Here is an 11667-nt window from a genome sequence, read left to right as displayed (position 1 = left end):
CTAACCCTAACCCAACCCTAACCCTAACCCTAACCCTAACCCTAACCCTTAACCCTAACCCTAACCCTAACCCCCCCCTAACCCTTGGCCCCACATGGCCTTTGGCGGGGCGCATTTGGCCGCCGCCGCATCGCCGGCTACGGCTAGGATTGAGCGCAGCATAGGAGTCACTCTCTCCAATGGCAGCATTCTTCTTGGTCTCGACAGCAGAGTCGAAAACCACTCATGATGCAGGCGGCGAACACACGACGGCTACTCGGCTAGCAAAGATGTTTGACGTTGCCACAGAAAGACTCTGCGGCTATGATACAGAAAAGTACAGGGCAAACGTGGCCGATCACGAGTAAGCGCAGCTCGTCCATATCGTTGCGAAGCGCACACCGGATGAACCATTGCATCGGTTCAGCCGAAGGAAGCGCCGGGCATGGTAAAGTCGAGCTCTTCATTGAGGAACGACCTTGCCCAAGCAAAGAGTTCGGGATCGTTTGCGAGCGAGCTCCACTGCGTGTGACCAGCTTCGAAGCCTGGAGCCGTGGCAAATTGGAACTGATCAGGTCCGGCAGCGACAGGCATGGTGTCGGTCAATCCTGGTGCAAGCGAGAAATGCGATGAGGGAGTTGTGGGAAGATGCACAGGAGGTTGAGCCGGCCGAGGACTCGATGAGATACGCGGAAACAGACCAGTGTCGGAAGCGGGGGTCGCGCTGTAGATGGTACGCGGCGAGCTGAGCGGATGAGCCAAGTGATGAGACTGAGTCCGCTGAAGTGTCGATGGCTGGTTTCGGGTCGGATATCGATCTGACGGTGGAGGCAGGCTTGTGTCAGCTGCTGATAGAGAAGCACCGACGATGTTAGGTACGGACTTGCGCTGCGAGGGAACATTCACATCTCCATTGGCGTGGCTGTCTCCGGCCGATTCCATCACGGATGGGCCTCCACTGACTCTGCTGTGGCCCTGCGCCCCTGAGCTGCGATCGTTCGACTGCGCCGTGCCTTCCGTCTGGTCGCCCGGGGCTTTGCTCTCCATGTCGAGAAGTTGGTCAATGTACTTTGCGTACGATAAGCTGGAACCGTTCTGGTGCGGTGTCCAGTTACCAGCCTTGCGCAGATAGTCAGAGACGCGAGTCACAAGCTTGATGATCTTGGATGAGTGTATGAAAGAGTAGGCAGGTGCCAGCTTGGTGAGCTTGAGTGCAATGACGACAGCGTAGGTAGCGGTGACGCAGATCGAGTTGTAAGAGTGTGCAAGTCGTTGCGGCGAAGTGCGATCGAGAAAGTCCTCCAGGTATTTGATAGACACAGAGTGCAAGTCGGAAACGATGCGCGTTGCCATCGATGGTTGCAGAGTGGGCCATTGCAGAGGTAGCGACAGCAGCTGCATACGAGCGTAGCAGATGTAAAGCGATCCTAGCTCGAAGCGCAGAGGCCGAGGATGGCTTGAAGAGTGCGAAGGGTTGACGACCCATCTCTCTTCCCATGACGAAAGGTCCCGGTGACATCGATCTAGGTAGTGACGAATCCAGGAAGAATCGAGCTCTGCTGCCGCTGTCGAGGCCTGACTCGGCATTGAGGGTTGATTGTTGGAGATGGGCGCACAGCGGCCGCTGAGCAGACGGAAGAGCTCCTTGTTCTGTGAAAGCTGTGATCGTAACTCGATGAGGGCGACAAAGACAACGTCGGTGTGCAACGCCTCGGGATGCAGGTGCCAGCCGCGCGAAGACTCGACGATGGGGTCCTTGGAGAGAAGCGAGACGCGACCGGTGTACTGAGATGAGGAAGCTTCGTGAAGCCAGACATGCATCCATGCGCGCTCGCGATTGCGCTGATGCAGGACGTCATGCTGCTTCTGAGCATCTTTCTCACGAGCTGTTGCATGCTGCGTAGAGTGCTCGTCGAGAGAGCCGTCCTTGTGAGCCGAGCCAGATGAAGTCTGATTCTGCTGAGATGTGGACAGAACACGAGAATGCATGTCCAGATCGGTGGCTACACGAATTGCGTGGCCCAACAAGGTCCAGGATCGATCTTCGGAGGGGTTCCGAGTTGGGCTGATGTAAGCTGCAAGCATGAGGAAGCCCTGCACGATTTCGACGGAGCGCAGATTCTGGCAGTAGATGGCGGGAAGAAGGACGTTGTCGATGTGAGCTTTGAGCCCGTTCGATACGCGAAGCGCAGCTGGGAGTTCGGAGACAGTGGCAGCGAGCCAGCACATGGTGGTGAAGAGCAGACTCGAGTGCGTTCGGATGTACTGGTAGGTGTGGATGCGTGGATCAAAGAACGACAAGAGCGCCTCGAGCTTGAGCATGAAGGTGTCGAAGAGAATCTTGCTCGTTTCGAGGTCCATGATACCGGCAGAGACGGGGTCCCAGTCCTGACCGACATCAGCGCGAACACTGTGCAAGCTGTGCAAGAGCTGCGACGACTTTCCGTACGAGGCATTGCTGAAAAGGGTGGTGGTCGCCTCCTGCGGCAAGACGGGCTGTTCACCGAGCAGCTCGTCGGTCTCCTCTTGATGCTCGTCCAAGAAGGCAGCTTCGGCATCGTGCTTATCGTTGTTTGGCAGGCCCGTTTGCTCTTGAAAGCGTGCGAGCTTGGCCTTTGCCTTCTTGAGGCGTTGATACTCAGGGCGTATACACGTGAGCCCGTGCTCCAGACATCGTTTACAGTGCTCTGGACTGTCCGAGATGCACTTGACTTTACTATTCCGACATGCAACGCAGGCGAGGATCTTGGAGGGATACGGATGGCCGGCTTTGTTGGCGAAAGTGCTTGCTGTGGTTTGCGAACGGTCTGCACTGAAGCCGCTGTTGGATGAGGAGGGCGAGTGCTTGGCCTTGGGCACCTTCATGTCGGAAGGATACTGGGACGCCGGCAGTCATCGAATCAAAGGCCGACCAGACAGGATCCGTAGCAGGACGCGTTTGCTCGATTGCGACAGTCCAGGCTGTGCCCAACCAAGAGCAGCTTGTTCGAATCAGCCGGAGGCAAGCAAGCTGTTCGTGAGCAAGCTCGATCGAGGCACTCGACACTCGGTCTCGGATCAAGCGGCTGCTGCGCAGGTCAGCGTTCGAAAACGGCGGATCCGCACGAGCCGATCAGCCAACGTCGTTGAGACGCTGATCACCGAGCGCTTGCTGGATCCTAATTGAGCGGTATGGTTGGATGGGAAAGGCGGGTGAACCAGACGAGAGAAGAAATTGAGTCCATGCAAGCAAAGGAAGGCAAGACAAGTCGCACTCGGTAAAGTGCTGCCGGAACGACATCAAAAGCAAAAGTTTGTGCAGCTGTGGGGTAAAGGTAAAATAACTGGTACGAACTCAAAGCCCGCTGTCCCCGCTGCTCAACCTGCAGCTGCTCAAGCTTCCTCGAAATTTGAGAGTTTGGAAGGCAACCGCGTCTAGAGATGTATGAAGGCCTGGAAACCCCCCGCGTCGACCCACGCGGTTGTGCATCTTCGGTGGCTATTGACACGTTCATCACACGACTGTCTGTCATGCACACTCGTTTTTCCTCACAAGATGCAGGTTGTACAAACAGATGTTCCTCATTCGCTGCGACTCGGTTCGCCGGCTTCGAGCAAGCATGGATTGATGATCTATGATATTCGCAAGTCAGTTACAATTGCGATCTGGAAAGCCCCTCGACAACCGCCTGACAGCGTTGGCAGAGTCGGTCAGCCTCGACCTCTTTGCGAAGTGTTCGGCATCGCGGACATTTGTGGCGCGACGAGCGACGTACCCGCACGGTCACTTCGACTTCGCTCTTCCGCGTGATCAGAGTGTTTTCTTCTTCCTCTTGCTTTTGGTTTCGATCTTGTTCGATCACGTTGACCTTTGCGACGTTGAAGAGCTCTGTAAGCTCCGCACGGTATGTCGCCAGGAGTGTTGCCACTCGCGAGTGGCTGTGCTTGACGATGAGGTCAACATCTACTTCGAAGGAGGTCTTGACATGCGAGGATTGTCTTGCCTCCTCGATCATCACAAGCGCTGCATCGCGCAGCTTCAGAAGCTGCCTGCAGTCTGCCGCAGCGTGCTGGTCGTTCCAGCGTTCGTCGACTTGGGGCCAGCCAGCAGAAAAGACGGAAGGAGCCCCTTGCTCGTCTTCTGCCGGGTCGCGAGTGGCTCCGTTGCGGAAATGGAAGATCTCCTCGCTCAGCAACGGTGTGATGGGGGCCATGATTCCCGTCATGGTGCGTAGGATGTGTTCGATGACTGCTACCACGGTCTTGCGTCGTGAGCTGTCGAGGCCATCCAGATAGAGACTGTCCTTGCCGACGTCAAGGTACAGATTCGAGAGGGTAAGATTTGCAAACTCGGTCAATCGGCGAACCACTTGAGCAAAGTCGTATGTTTCGTAGGCGATAGCGCAGGTCCGCTCGAGCTGGTATAGTTCATGCAGCACAAAGCGATCGAGGAGCCTCATCTCTGAGCTATTCAAATCCATCACGTTGCCGTCAGCGGGGAGGTTGGCTAGCATGAAACGAGCCGTGTTGCGGAGCTTGCGCAAGGTCTCGGCAGTCTTGTGCATGATCTCGTTGCCGATGGGCGGGTCGGTGGTGTAGTCGCTTCTAGCGACCCACAGCCGCAAAACGTCAATGCCGTAAGCCGGCTCGTCTGATCCCTGTCCGCCTTGAATGATTCTCAGAGGCGAAATGACGTTGCCCAGACTCTTGCTCATCTTGCGACTCTCGGCATCGAGCACGTAGCCGTGCGTCACCACGGTCTTGTACGGGGCGATCGGTCTCTGACCCTCTGGCGTAGTAGCGACGGCTGTGATGAGCGAGGACTGAAACCAGCCGCGATGCTGGTCTGAGCCTTCCAGATAGACATCGGCAATAGAACTTGCGCTTGGACTTGCTGCTGCACGGGTGATGGGCTCGAGCGCGAGCTGATGTTTGAGCGTGGCCCACGATGTACCGCTGTCGAACCAGACGTCCACCGTATCTTGGCCCTTGCGCCATGTGCGACCCTCTTGACGGTACTGCGGTGCGACGAAGACGTCGGCGTCTGCCTCCCACCAATAGTCAGTACCTTGTATTTCCAACACGGATGCGATATGTTCAATGTTGGCTACCGTCATCAACGGCTCGTCTGTGACCGCGTCGTACAAGACCGGAATGGGCACGCCCCAAACGCGCTGTCGGGAGATGCACCATTCGGAGCGTCCCAAGATAAAAGACTCGAGACGTGCGCGCGAGTTGGGTGGCACAAAGGTGACATCGCCAAGAGCCTCGATTGCTTGCTGCTTGATGTCGTCCAAGTTGGCGAACCACTGTGCTGTTGCCCTGACGATGACGGGCTTCTTAGAACGCCAGTCGTAAGGGTACTTGTGTCGCAGTGTCTGCGCCGAGATCAATGCATCACGCTCCTTGAGGATGGTCAGTACCTCGTGGGCCCCGTCGCTGAGCACCTCCTTACCAAGCAGGCGCTGTCCGACGCTCTCCGCTTTGTCCAAATACACATCTGCAGAGAGGTCTTCGAGCCGCAGGATGTCTGAAGAGTACCGGCCTTCGTCGTCGATGGGAGAGAAGATGCCATGTTGGTCGATATGACCTTGCTGCTTCCATACTTGGTAGTCCTCGGCGCCGTGTGCGGGTGCCGAATGCACAAGTCCGGTACCGGAGAGCGCTGTTACGTACTCGGCCATCAGGATCGGTTTAAGCGCGCTGGCAGCGCGGTCGAGTGGCGACTGGTAAACCGAATCAGACAGGTCGGTACCCTTGATTCGAACGATCTCCTCGAACGGCCCGATTGACGGTGGATCACCATTCTGCGAGGATTGGACACTGGAAGGCAGCGACGCCAAAGCCTCAAGCCGGTCTGAGCCTACAACGTAGTAAGGCCCTTCAGAACCCGACGCTCGAACAACGCTATAATCGAGCATGGGGTTGACGTTGATGGCCATGTTGGATGGCAGCGACCACGGAGTCGTTGTCCAGATGACAGCGTGAAGATCTTGCGAGATGGCGGTCTGAGAACCTAGCTTTCGGAGCAGCTGGGGGCCAGCATTCATCTTGAACGCAACGTAGACAGCTTTGCTGAGATGGTCTTCGCGATATTCTAGTTCCGACTCAGCCAAGGCGGTGCGATTCGAGGGCGACCAGTAAACCGGCCGGTACTGACGGTAGATGAGCCCTTTGCGGACCATTTCGCCAAAGACGCGCACCTGACGAGCTTCGTAGCCGGGGTCGAGAGTACGATAGGTGGCCTCGTGGCTCCAGTCTGCCATGATCCCAAATTGACCAAACTCTTGCTTCTGAACTTCTATTGCCTTTACGGCTTCATCGTGCGCCCTTTGACGGATATCTCTGGGGGTGAGCGTGTGCCTCTGATCAGCGGAAACGCTCGCTAGCGCTTTGGCTTCGATAGGAAGGCCGTGGCAATCCCAGCCTGGCATGTAGTGAACGCGTTTGCCGCGAAGTACTTGAAAGCGGTTCGCAATATCTTTGAGGATCTTGTTGAGTGCGTGTCCGCAATGCAGGTGTCCATTGGCGTATGGCGGGCCATCGTGGAAAACAAAGTCGCCTGTCGAATTGGGCCTGGAGCGTTGCCAGTGATAGAGCTCCGTGCAAGTACGGTTGTGAAAGAGCTTATCTCGCTGAGCGGCGTTAGCACGGATCGCAAAAGGTGTGCTGGGAAGCTGCAGGGTGTGCGAAAATTCTTTCGAGCCTTTCTCATTGGAAGCGTTGCCTTTGCCACTCTGCTTCTTGTGGTTTTGGATGGAAGAATGGAAATCGCGAAACCCTGGCGGTGTATCGCGCGGCGTGGGAGGAGGTGATCGAAGCGCCGGTGCAGATGAGAGCCTCGATGGCCCGGACTGGTTATGGAACGAGCATGCAGTGCCAAGAGAAAGCAACCGTCGTCGGATGTGAATTTGGCTGCTATGGACCACAGCCAGTCGTAGAAACGACATCTTCAGGCCAGCCCTGCCAATGTGCGCCTCTGATCCAGAATACCGAGCCGACTACTCAAGGATGTAGTCCGCGAGCGCCCTCATTCCCGATTCGTGCTGCTCGCTTCCATGTTGCTACGTCGTTGTTGTGCTGTGAGCTAGTAGAAGCATGGATTGCCCGTCATCCTTGACAGGCTTCTTCCAGAGTCAAAAAAAGCCCAGCGCCGGGTTCCGAACTCCTCGCGAGTACAACCTTACATTTGCAGAGACGTGGAAAAATTGCAGAGAAGGGTTCAGTCAGCCTCGGCTCCGAACCGCGTGCAAAGAGAGTTGGGATTGCGCACCGTTTCCGAGAGGTGCATCTCTTCGACTTACCATCACCTTGTCATCCTCGCCGTCTCTCTCGGACCGTCATCGTCATTGTCCTCTCCTCGCCTACACAGGGCCTGATCGATACCATGCACATCGGCCGCGTGATTGCGTAGTGCAGCTCTTCGCCCAGCGATTCGCATTCTGGAGCCAGAGGTGGTCCACGTCAGTATGCAGTACCCCGCCATTTCTTCTTGATCCTCTCCAGACTTTCGTCGCCCGCCTCGAGCTCCGCATTCCTTTCAATCCATCGAAAGCGGATCTCAAAGCCGTCATCTTTGTCGGCGAGATGCCAGGCTACGACCCTGTCCGTGATGCCGGCGGTTCAGATCGGCCTTCACCGCCGCCAAATCATCAGCCCAGCTACCACCCTGGCCATGACTTTCGTCCGTCCCCGTCCGCGTCGTTGAATGCACATACAGCTTCAGCATACAACGAGAATCAGAACATTTCCAGACCTGGTCTCTCTGGAAACAGCCTTGACAAGTACGGCGACACCGGTTCCGGCCATGTTCGTCCGAGCGCACAAGAGGGCGTCCCTGGAACATCCTTCGTATCTCCCCGTTCATCCACGATAGCGCTTCCGCATCATCCACAAGACTATGCAAGCCACGGCGAAGACTCTCACACATCATCGTCTCGTCGCTATGAGCACAGCCCTCGAAACTCCCTCCACTCCGAAACACCGCTACGTTCCGCGCGACGGAGCGCATCGATCGCCGATCTCATTGCTGCGAGCGAACTATCAGAAGCGGATCATGAAAGGCATCGTCAGGAACATCGCGAATCTTTCCGCTACCAAGAAGACTCGACGGGAGACCGTAGCATGAGCAGATCTAGCAGCGCTTCTGGTGGATTTCCAGGCGCGCCGTCGTCGGCCCTCCCACATGGTGTCTCTCATCCGCGATTTTCGCATCCAGCACCACTTCAGTCAGCTCGATCCGAACGCAGCCCTAGTATGGCACATCTTCTGAACGATGGTACAGCGGGTGCCGTCGTAGAGAGACCAAGGTCAGGATCACATTCCTCCGTTTCTTCTCACGTTTCTCACCCGCAGCACCAGCATCATCCCAGCCAAGTTTCTCCTCTCGGCCCACCTTCCGGCTACGCGCCTCCAGGATCATCCTCGTATCCCCGTGATCGGCACTCGACCAGTCATCCTGTCGTCGGAGGTAGCCCTGGCCTCTACCGAGTGGGCTCGCCCAGCACCGCGTTTCCGTCCGGTGCGCATCCGCCAAGCATCTCGACACTGAACAGAGGTGGCTCCAGCCCCGGTTTCGCTCACACAAACTCGGTGCATCCCGCCGAAAGGGCTCGCTATGCTACACAACCCAGTCCAGCGGGTTACGCTCCTCCGTCTCGCTCTGCATCCTACGCGTACCCTAGCACCTCTTCGAGTCCAGCGTCGCACCCCCACGCGCATTTGCAGCCCTCGCCATCACATCGTTTCGCCGTGCCGGAGGTGCCATTTGTCCGCTCGCCCGAAAGCAGACGCGTCCCGCTGCCGCATTCTCCGAATTTGATGCCTCATGCACAACCGAGATCGTCTTCAACGCACGCTCCGACGTCATCCTGGTATGCAGATGAGCACGATGCACCCTCGACAGCAGGTATGCCACCGCCTCCGGTCCAGGCTTCTCCTCGCCGAGGCAGCCTCGCCAACTCAAGCTACCAGGGTCAATCCTACGCTCACGCTACACCTGGCCACAGCGTTCCGCCAAGTCCGGGAGGCTCGGCTCCTCACGGCGGCTACCCAGTCACGCCGGGCGCCCGATCGCTGCCGCCGCGGACGCCCACCTCTGGTTACGCTCGTATGGCTGGCGACGGGTACGACGAGAGCAACTACTTTCCTCGCATGGATGACCGTGCTCCAAGCGTCTACGACCCAACACGCGAAAGGTCGGGCAGCTTGACCAGCCCTTACCTGCAACGCGTCGAGCATGGCGGCCACAACAACCCAGACTTTGCACCGAGAGCGGATCACGAACGTGCTTACAGTACACATTCCATTCGCACGCCCGGCTCGGAGTTTCATGCGGACGATCTTCACCATGCAGGCACGCATGCGCCTCTGGCTCTGCCTCCTGTTGCGAAGTCCCCCTCCTTTGGACCGCAACGACGCCAGAAGCCGGACGACCACGCGGAACGAATGGCTGTGAACGGACGCCGAGACAGCGGCGAACATGCTCATGCGCATGCACCGCACTATTCGGAAGATCGACAGGCCGAGTCGAACGGTGCGAGGGCCCGGCTGTTGGAGGAGCAATATGGACTTGAAGGGTCCAAATCTCAAGATCGATCCAGGCGTGATTCTTTGGGACATGAACGACGCGATAGCAGTCCGGCGGCGTCAGCGTCTGCCGAGCCTGGTGACACGAGCACCGCTGTCGAATCAAGCAACGCGCTGACAGCGCAGCGGAATGACCGTAAGAGACCCCGCGACGCGTCCGTTGCCTCGAATGGATCGGCGCAAAGCACACTGGAGACGGACCATCCAGCGCCAGTCAAGGTCGAGTCGTCGGCAGAGTCAACCGACGTGCACAACCAAGACAACGTGGAGCCTGTCGACGTTATTGCTCCGCTTCCACGCTACGCGCCGACGCGTCGAGTGTCGCAACCTAGCCAAGTGATGCGTCCGATCGGTATCGAAGAGATCGATCGCAAACGTGCACGATGCCGCAACCCGCTGCGCCGCGAATGGGAGCAAGCGCACAAATGTGACAGCCGAGAAGCTCTCGACGAGATCCTGCGCGACTTCCACAGCAAGCTGGCTGCGCACAACGCGGCAAAGTCGGCATCGAACGGCAACGACACGAACTCAACGGATGCCAAGAAACGCGCCATCGGTGATACCTTGGAGGATGCCGAAGAGGTGGCAGATCACTACAACAAGCGTCGGGAGGTGGGCATCCACGGGCGCGAAGAGTCGCCCATCATCGCGCTGCGCAAGTTCAACAACTGGATCAAATCTGTGCTCATCGGCACTTTTGCGCGTGGTCGCGATCCGTCTTTGGACGGCCGAGCACGTGCGCGTGGCGGACGAATCCTGGAACTGGGTTGCGGCAAGGGCGGAGACCTGAAAAAGTGGGAGAAGGTGCGTCCGAGCGGGCTGGTTGGCGCCGATATCGCCGCAGTCTCGATCGAGCAGGCGATCGCACGTTATCGCGACAACAGGCACGGCTTCTCGGGCGACTTCTTCGCCTTCGACTGCTTCTCGATGGCCTTGACCGAAGTGATCCCCCGCGAGCTGCTGCAGCCCATGTTTGACAATGTGACGCTGCAGTTCTGCATGCACTACGCGTGGGAAAGCGTCGAAAAGGCAAGGATGATGTTGGACAACGTCGCACGCTACCTACGCAAGGGAGGCGTATTTGTCGGGACGATCCCAGACAGCCGCGAGCTTCGCGACAGGCTGGCAGCAAGCGCGCATCCCGGGGACCGCTCGTTTGGCAATCGATACTATAAGGTGGTGTTCGACCAGACAGAGAGGTGGCCTGCGTTCGGCAACCGGTACACATTCTTCCTCGAGGACGCGGTGGAGAACGTGCCCGAGTACGTGGTGGACTTTGAGGTGTTCGAGGATCTAGCACACGAGGTCGGACTGCGCTGTATCTATCGAAAGAACTTTGCAGAGATCTATGAAGAGGGGTCTCGACATCCGGAGCACGGTAAGCTGCTGGAGAAGATGAGGGTGGTGGATCGATACGGCTCGCTGAACCTGGACGAGGAAATGTGGCAGGCGGCCACACTCTATTTGGGATTCGCCTTTGAAAAGATGTGACGGCAGAAACGCCCACATACCAATGTATTCTCTCTGTACTCTAGCTATCCCATTTGGCAGCAAGTCTGCATGTCTGAGTGCTTGACGATGATTGAAAAGTTTCGTACGGAACGTAAGCGCGTCTCGAAGGATCGGATGTCGAACGACGGCATGAATTGAGGAACGGCTTGTACGCTGGTCTCACAGCGTACTCTGCAGCCGTCCGTGATCGAGTCTCGGGTCACAACCAAGACCGACTAGGAGTCATCTTATCACGGTACGTGCTCCACTCTAACATGAGTGGTTTCTCCGTCTAGCGTTGGCCCGGCGGCATGGCAAAATGACGTGGACAACAACAGCAAGCAGATCCAGTGTCCAGCAGCCATAGGCTACATCCCATGTGCCCGGCCCTAGTTCGGACTGGATGCGCCAAACGTCTGCTTGAGCGGTGATGCGATGCCTGCGCTAGATCTCCGCGGCGGCAGCTTCCGTAATTGCGTTTGCATTCTGCGGAGTGTATCGGAGAAGCCGCGTTTCTAGTCGCTGGTGACCAGCCTTGTGACCTGGTGTTCTGGACCTCGCGGAAGCGTACATGGAATCGCAATTTCCAGGCCTTTTTCACGTTTTGTTGCCGTGAGGCTATCACGCTTT

At 57.3% G+C, this 11667-nt stretch overlaps 3 protein-coding genes across 3 annotated transcripts; 1 reads left to right on the top strand and 2 right to left on the bottom strand.

Annotated features, from left to right (window-relative positions):
* Positions 1–402: 402 nt before the first annotated feature.
* PHSY_000742 (hypothetical protein) lies at positions 403–2844 on the bottom strand (the record flags this gene model as incomplete). Its single annotated transcript, XM_012331376.1, has 1 exon — positions 403–2844. One exon carries the CDS (start codon positions 2842–2844, stop codon positions 403–405), a length of 2442 nt encoding a protein of 813 aa, XP_012186766.1.
* A 767-nt stretch (positions 2845–3611) lies between these two features.
* On the bottom strand, positions 3612–6908 carry PHSY_000741 (isoleucyl-tRNA synthetase; the record flags this gene model as incomplete). The annotated part of the gene is made up of 1 exon (XM_012331375.1): positions 3612–6908. The coding sequence occupies one exon, from the start codon at positions 6906–6908 to the stop codon at positions 3612–3614; it is 3297 nt and encodes a 1098-aa protein (XP_012186765.1).
* A 148-nt stretch (positions 6909–7056) lies between these two features.
* On the top strand, positions 7057–11037 carry PHSY_000740 (RNA cap methyltransferase; the record flags this gene model as incomplete). Its single annotated transcript, XM_012331374.1, has 1 exon — positions 7057–11037. The coding sequence occupies one exon, from the start codon at positions 7057–7059 to the stop codon at positions 11035–11037; it is 3981 nt and encodes a 1326-aa protein (XP_012186764.1).
* Between the last annotated feature and the right edge of the window lie 630 nt (positions 11038–11667).

Source organism: Pseudozyma hubeiensis, assembly GCF_000403515.1.
Source record: "Pseudozyma hubeiensis SY62 DNA, scaffold: PHS9, whole genome shotgun sequence".
In the NCBI taxonomy this organism is placed as follows: Eukaryota; Fungi; Basidiomycota; class Ustilaginomycetes; order Ustilaginales; family Ustilaginaceae; genus Pseudozyma; species Pseudozyma hubeiensis.
Note: the sequence above shows the minus strand (reverse complement) of the source record. Positions and strands in the feature narration are given on the sequence as shown.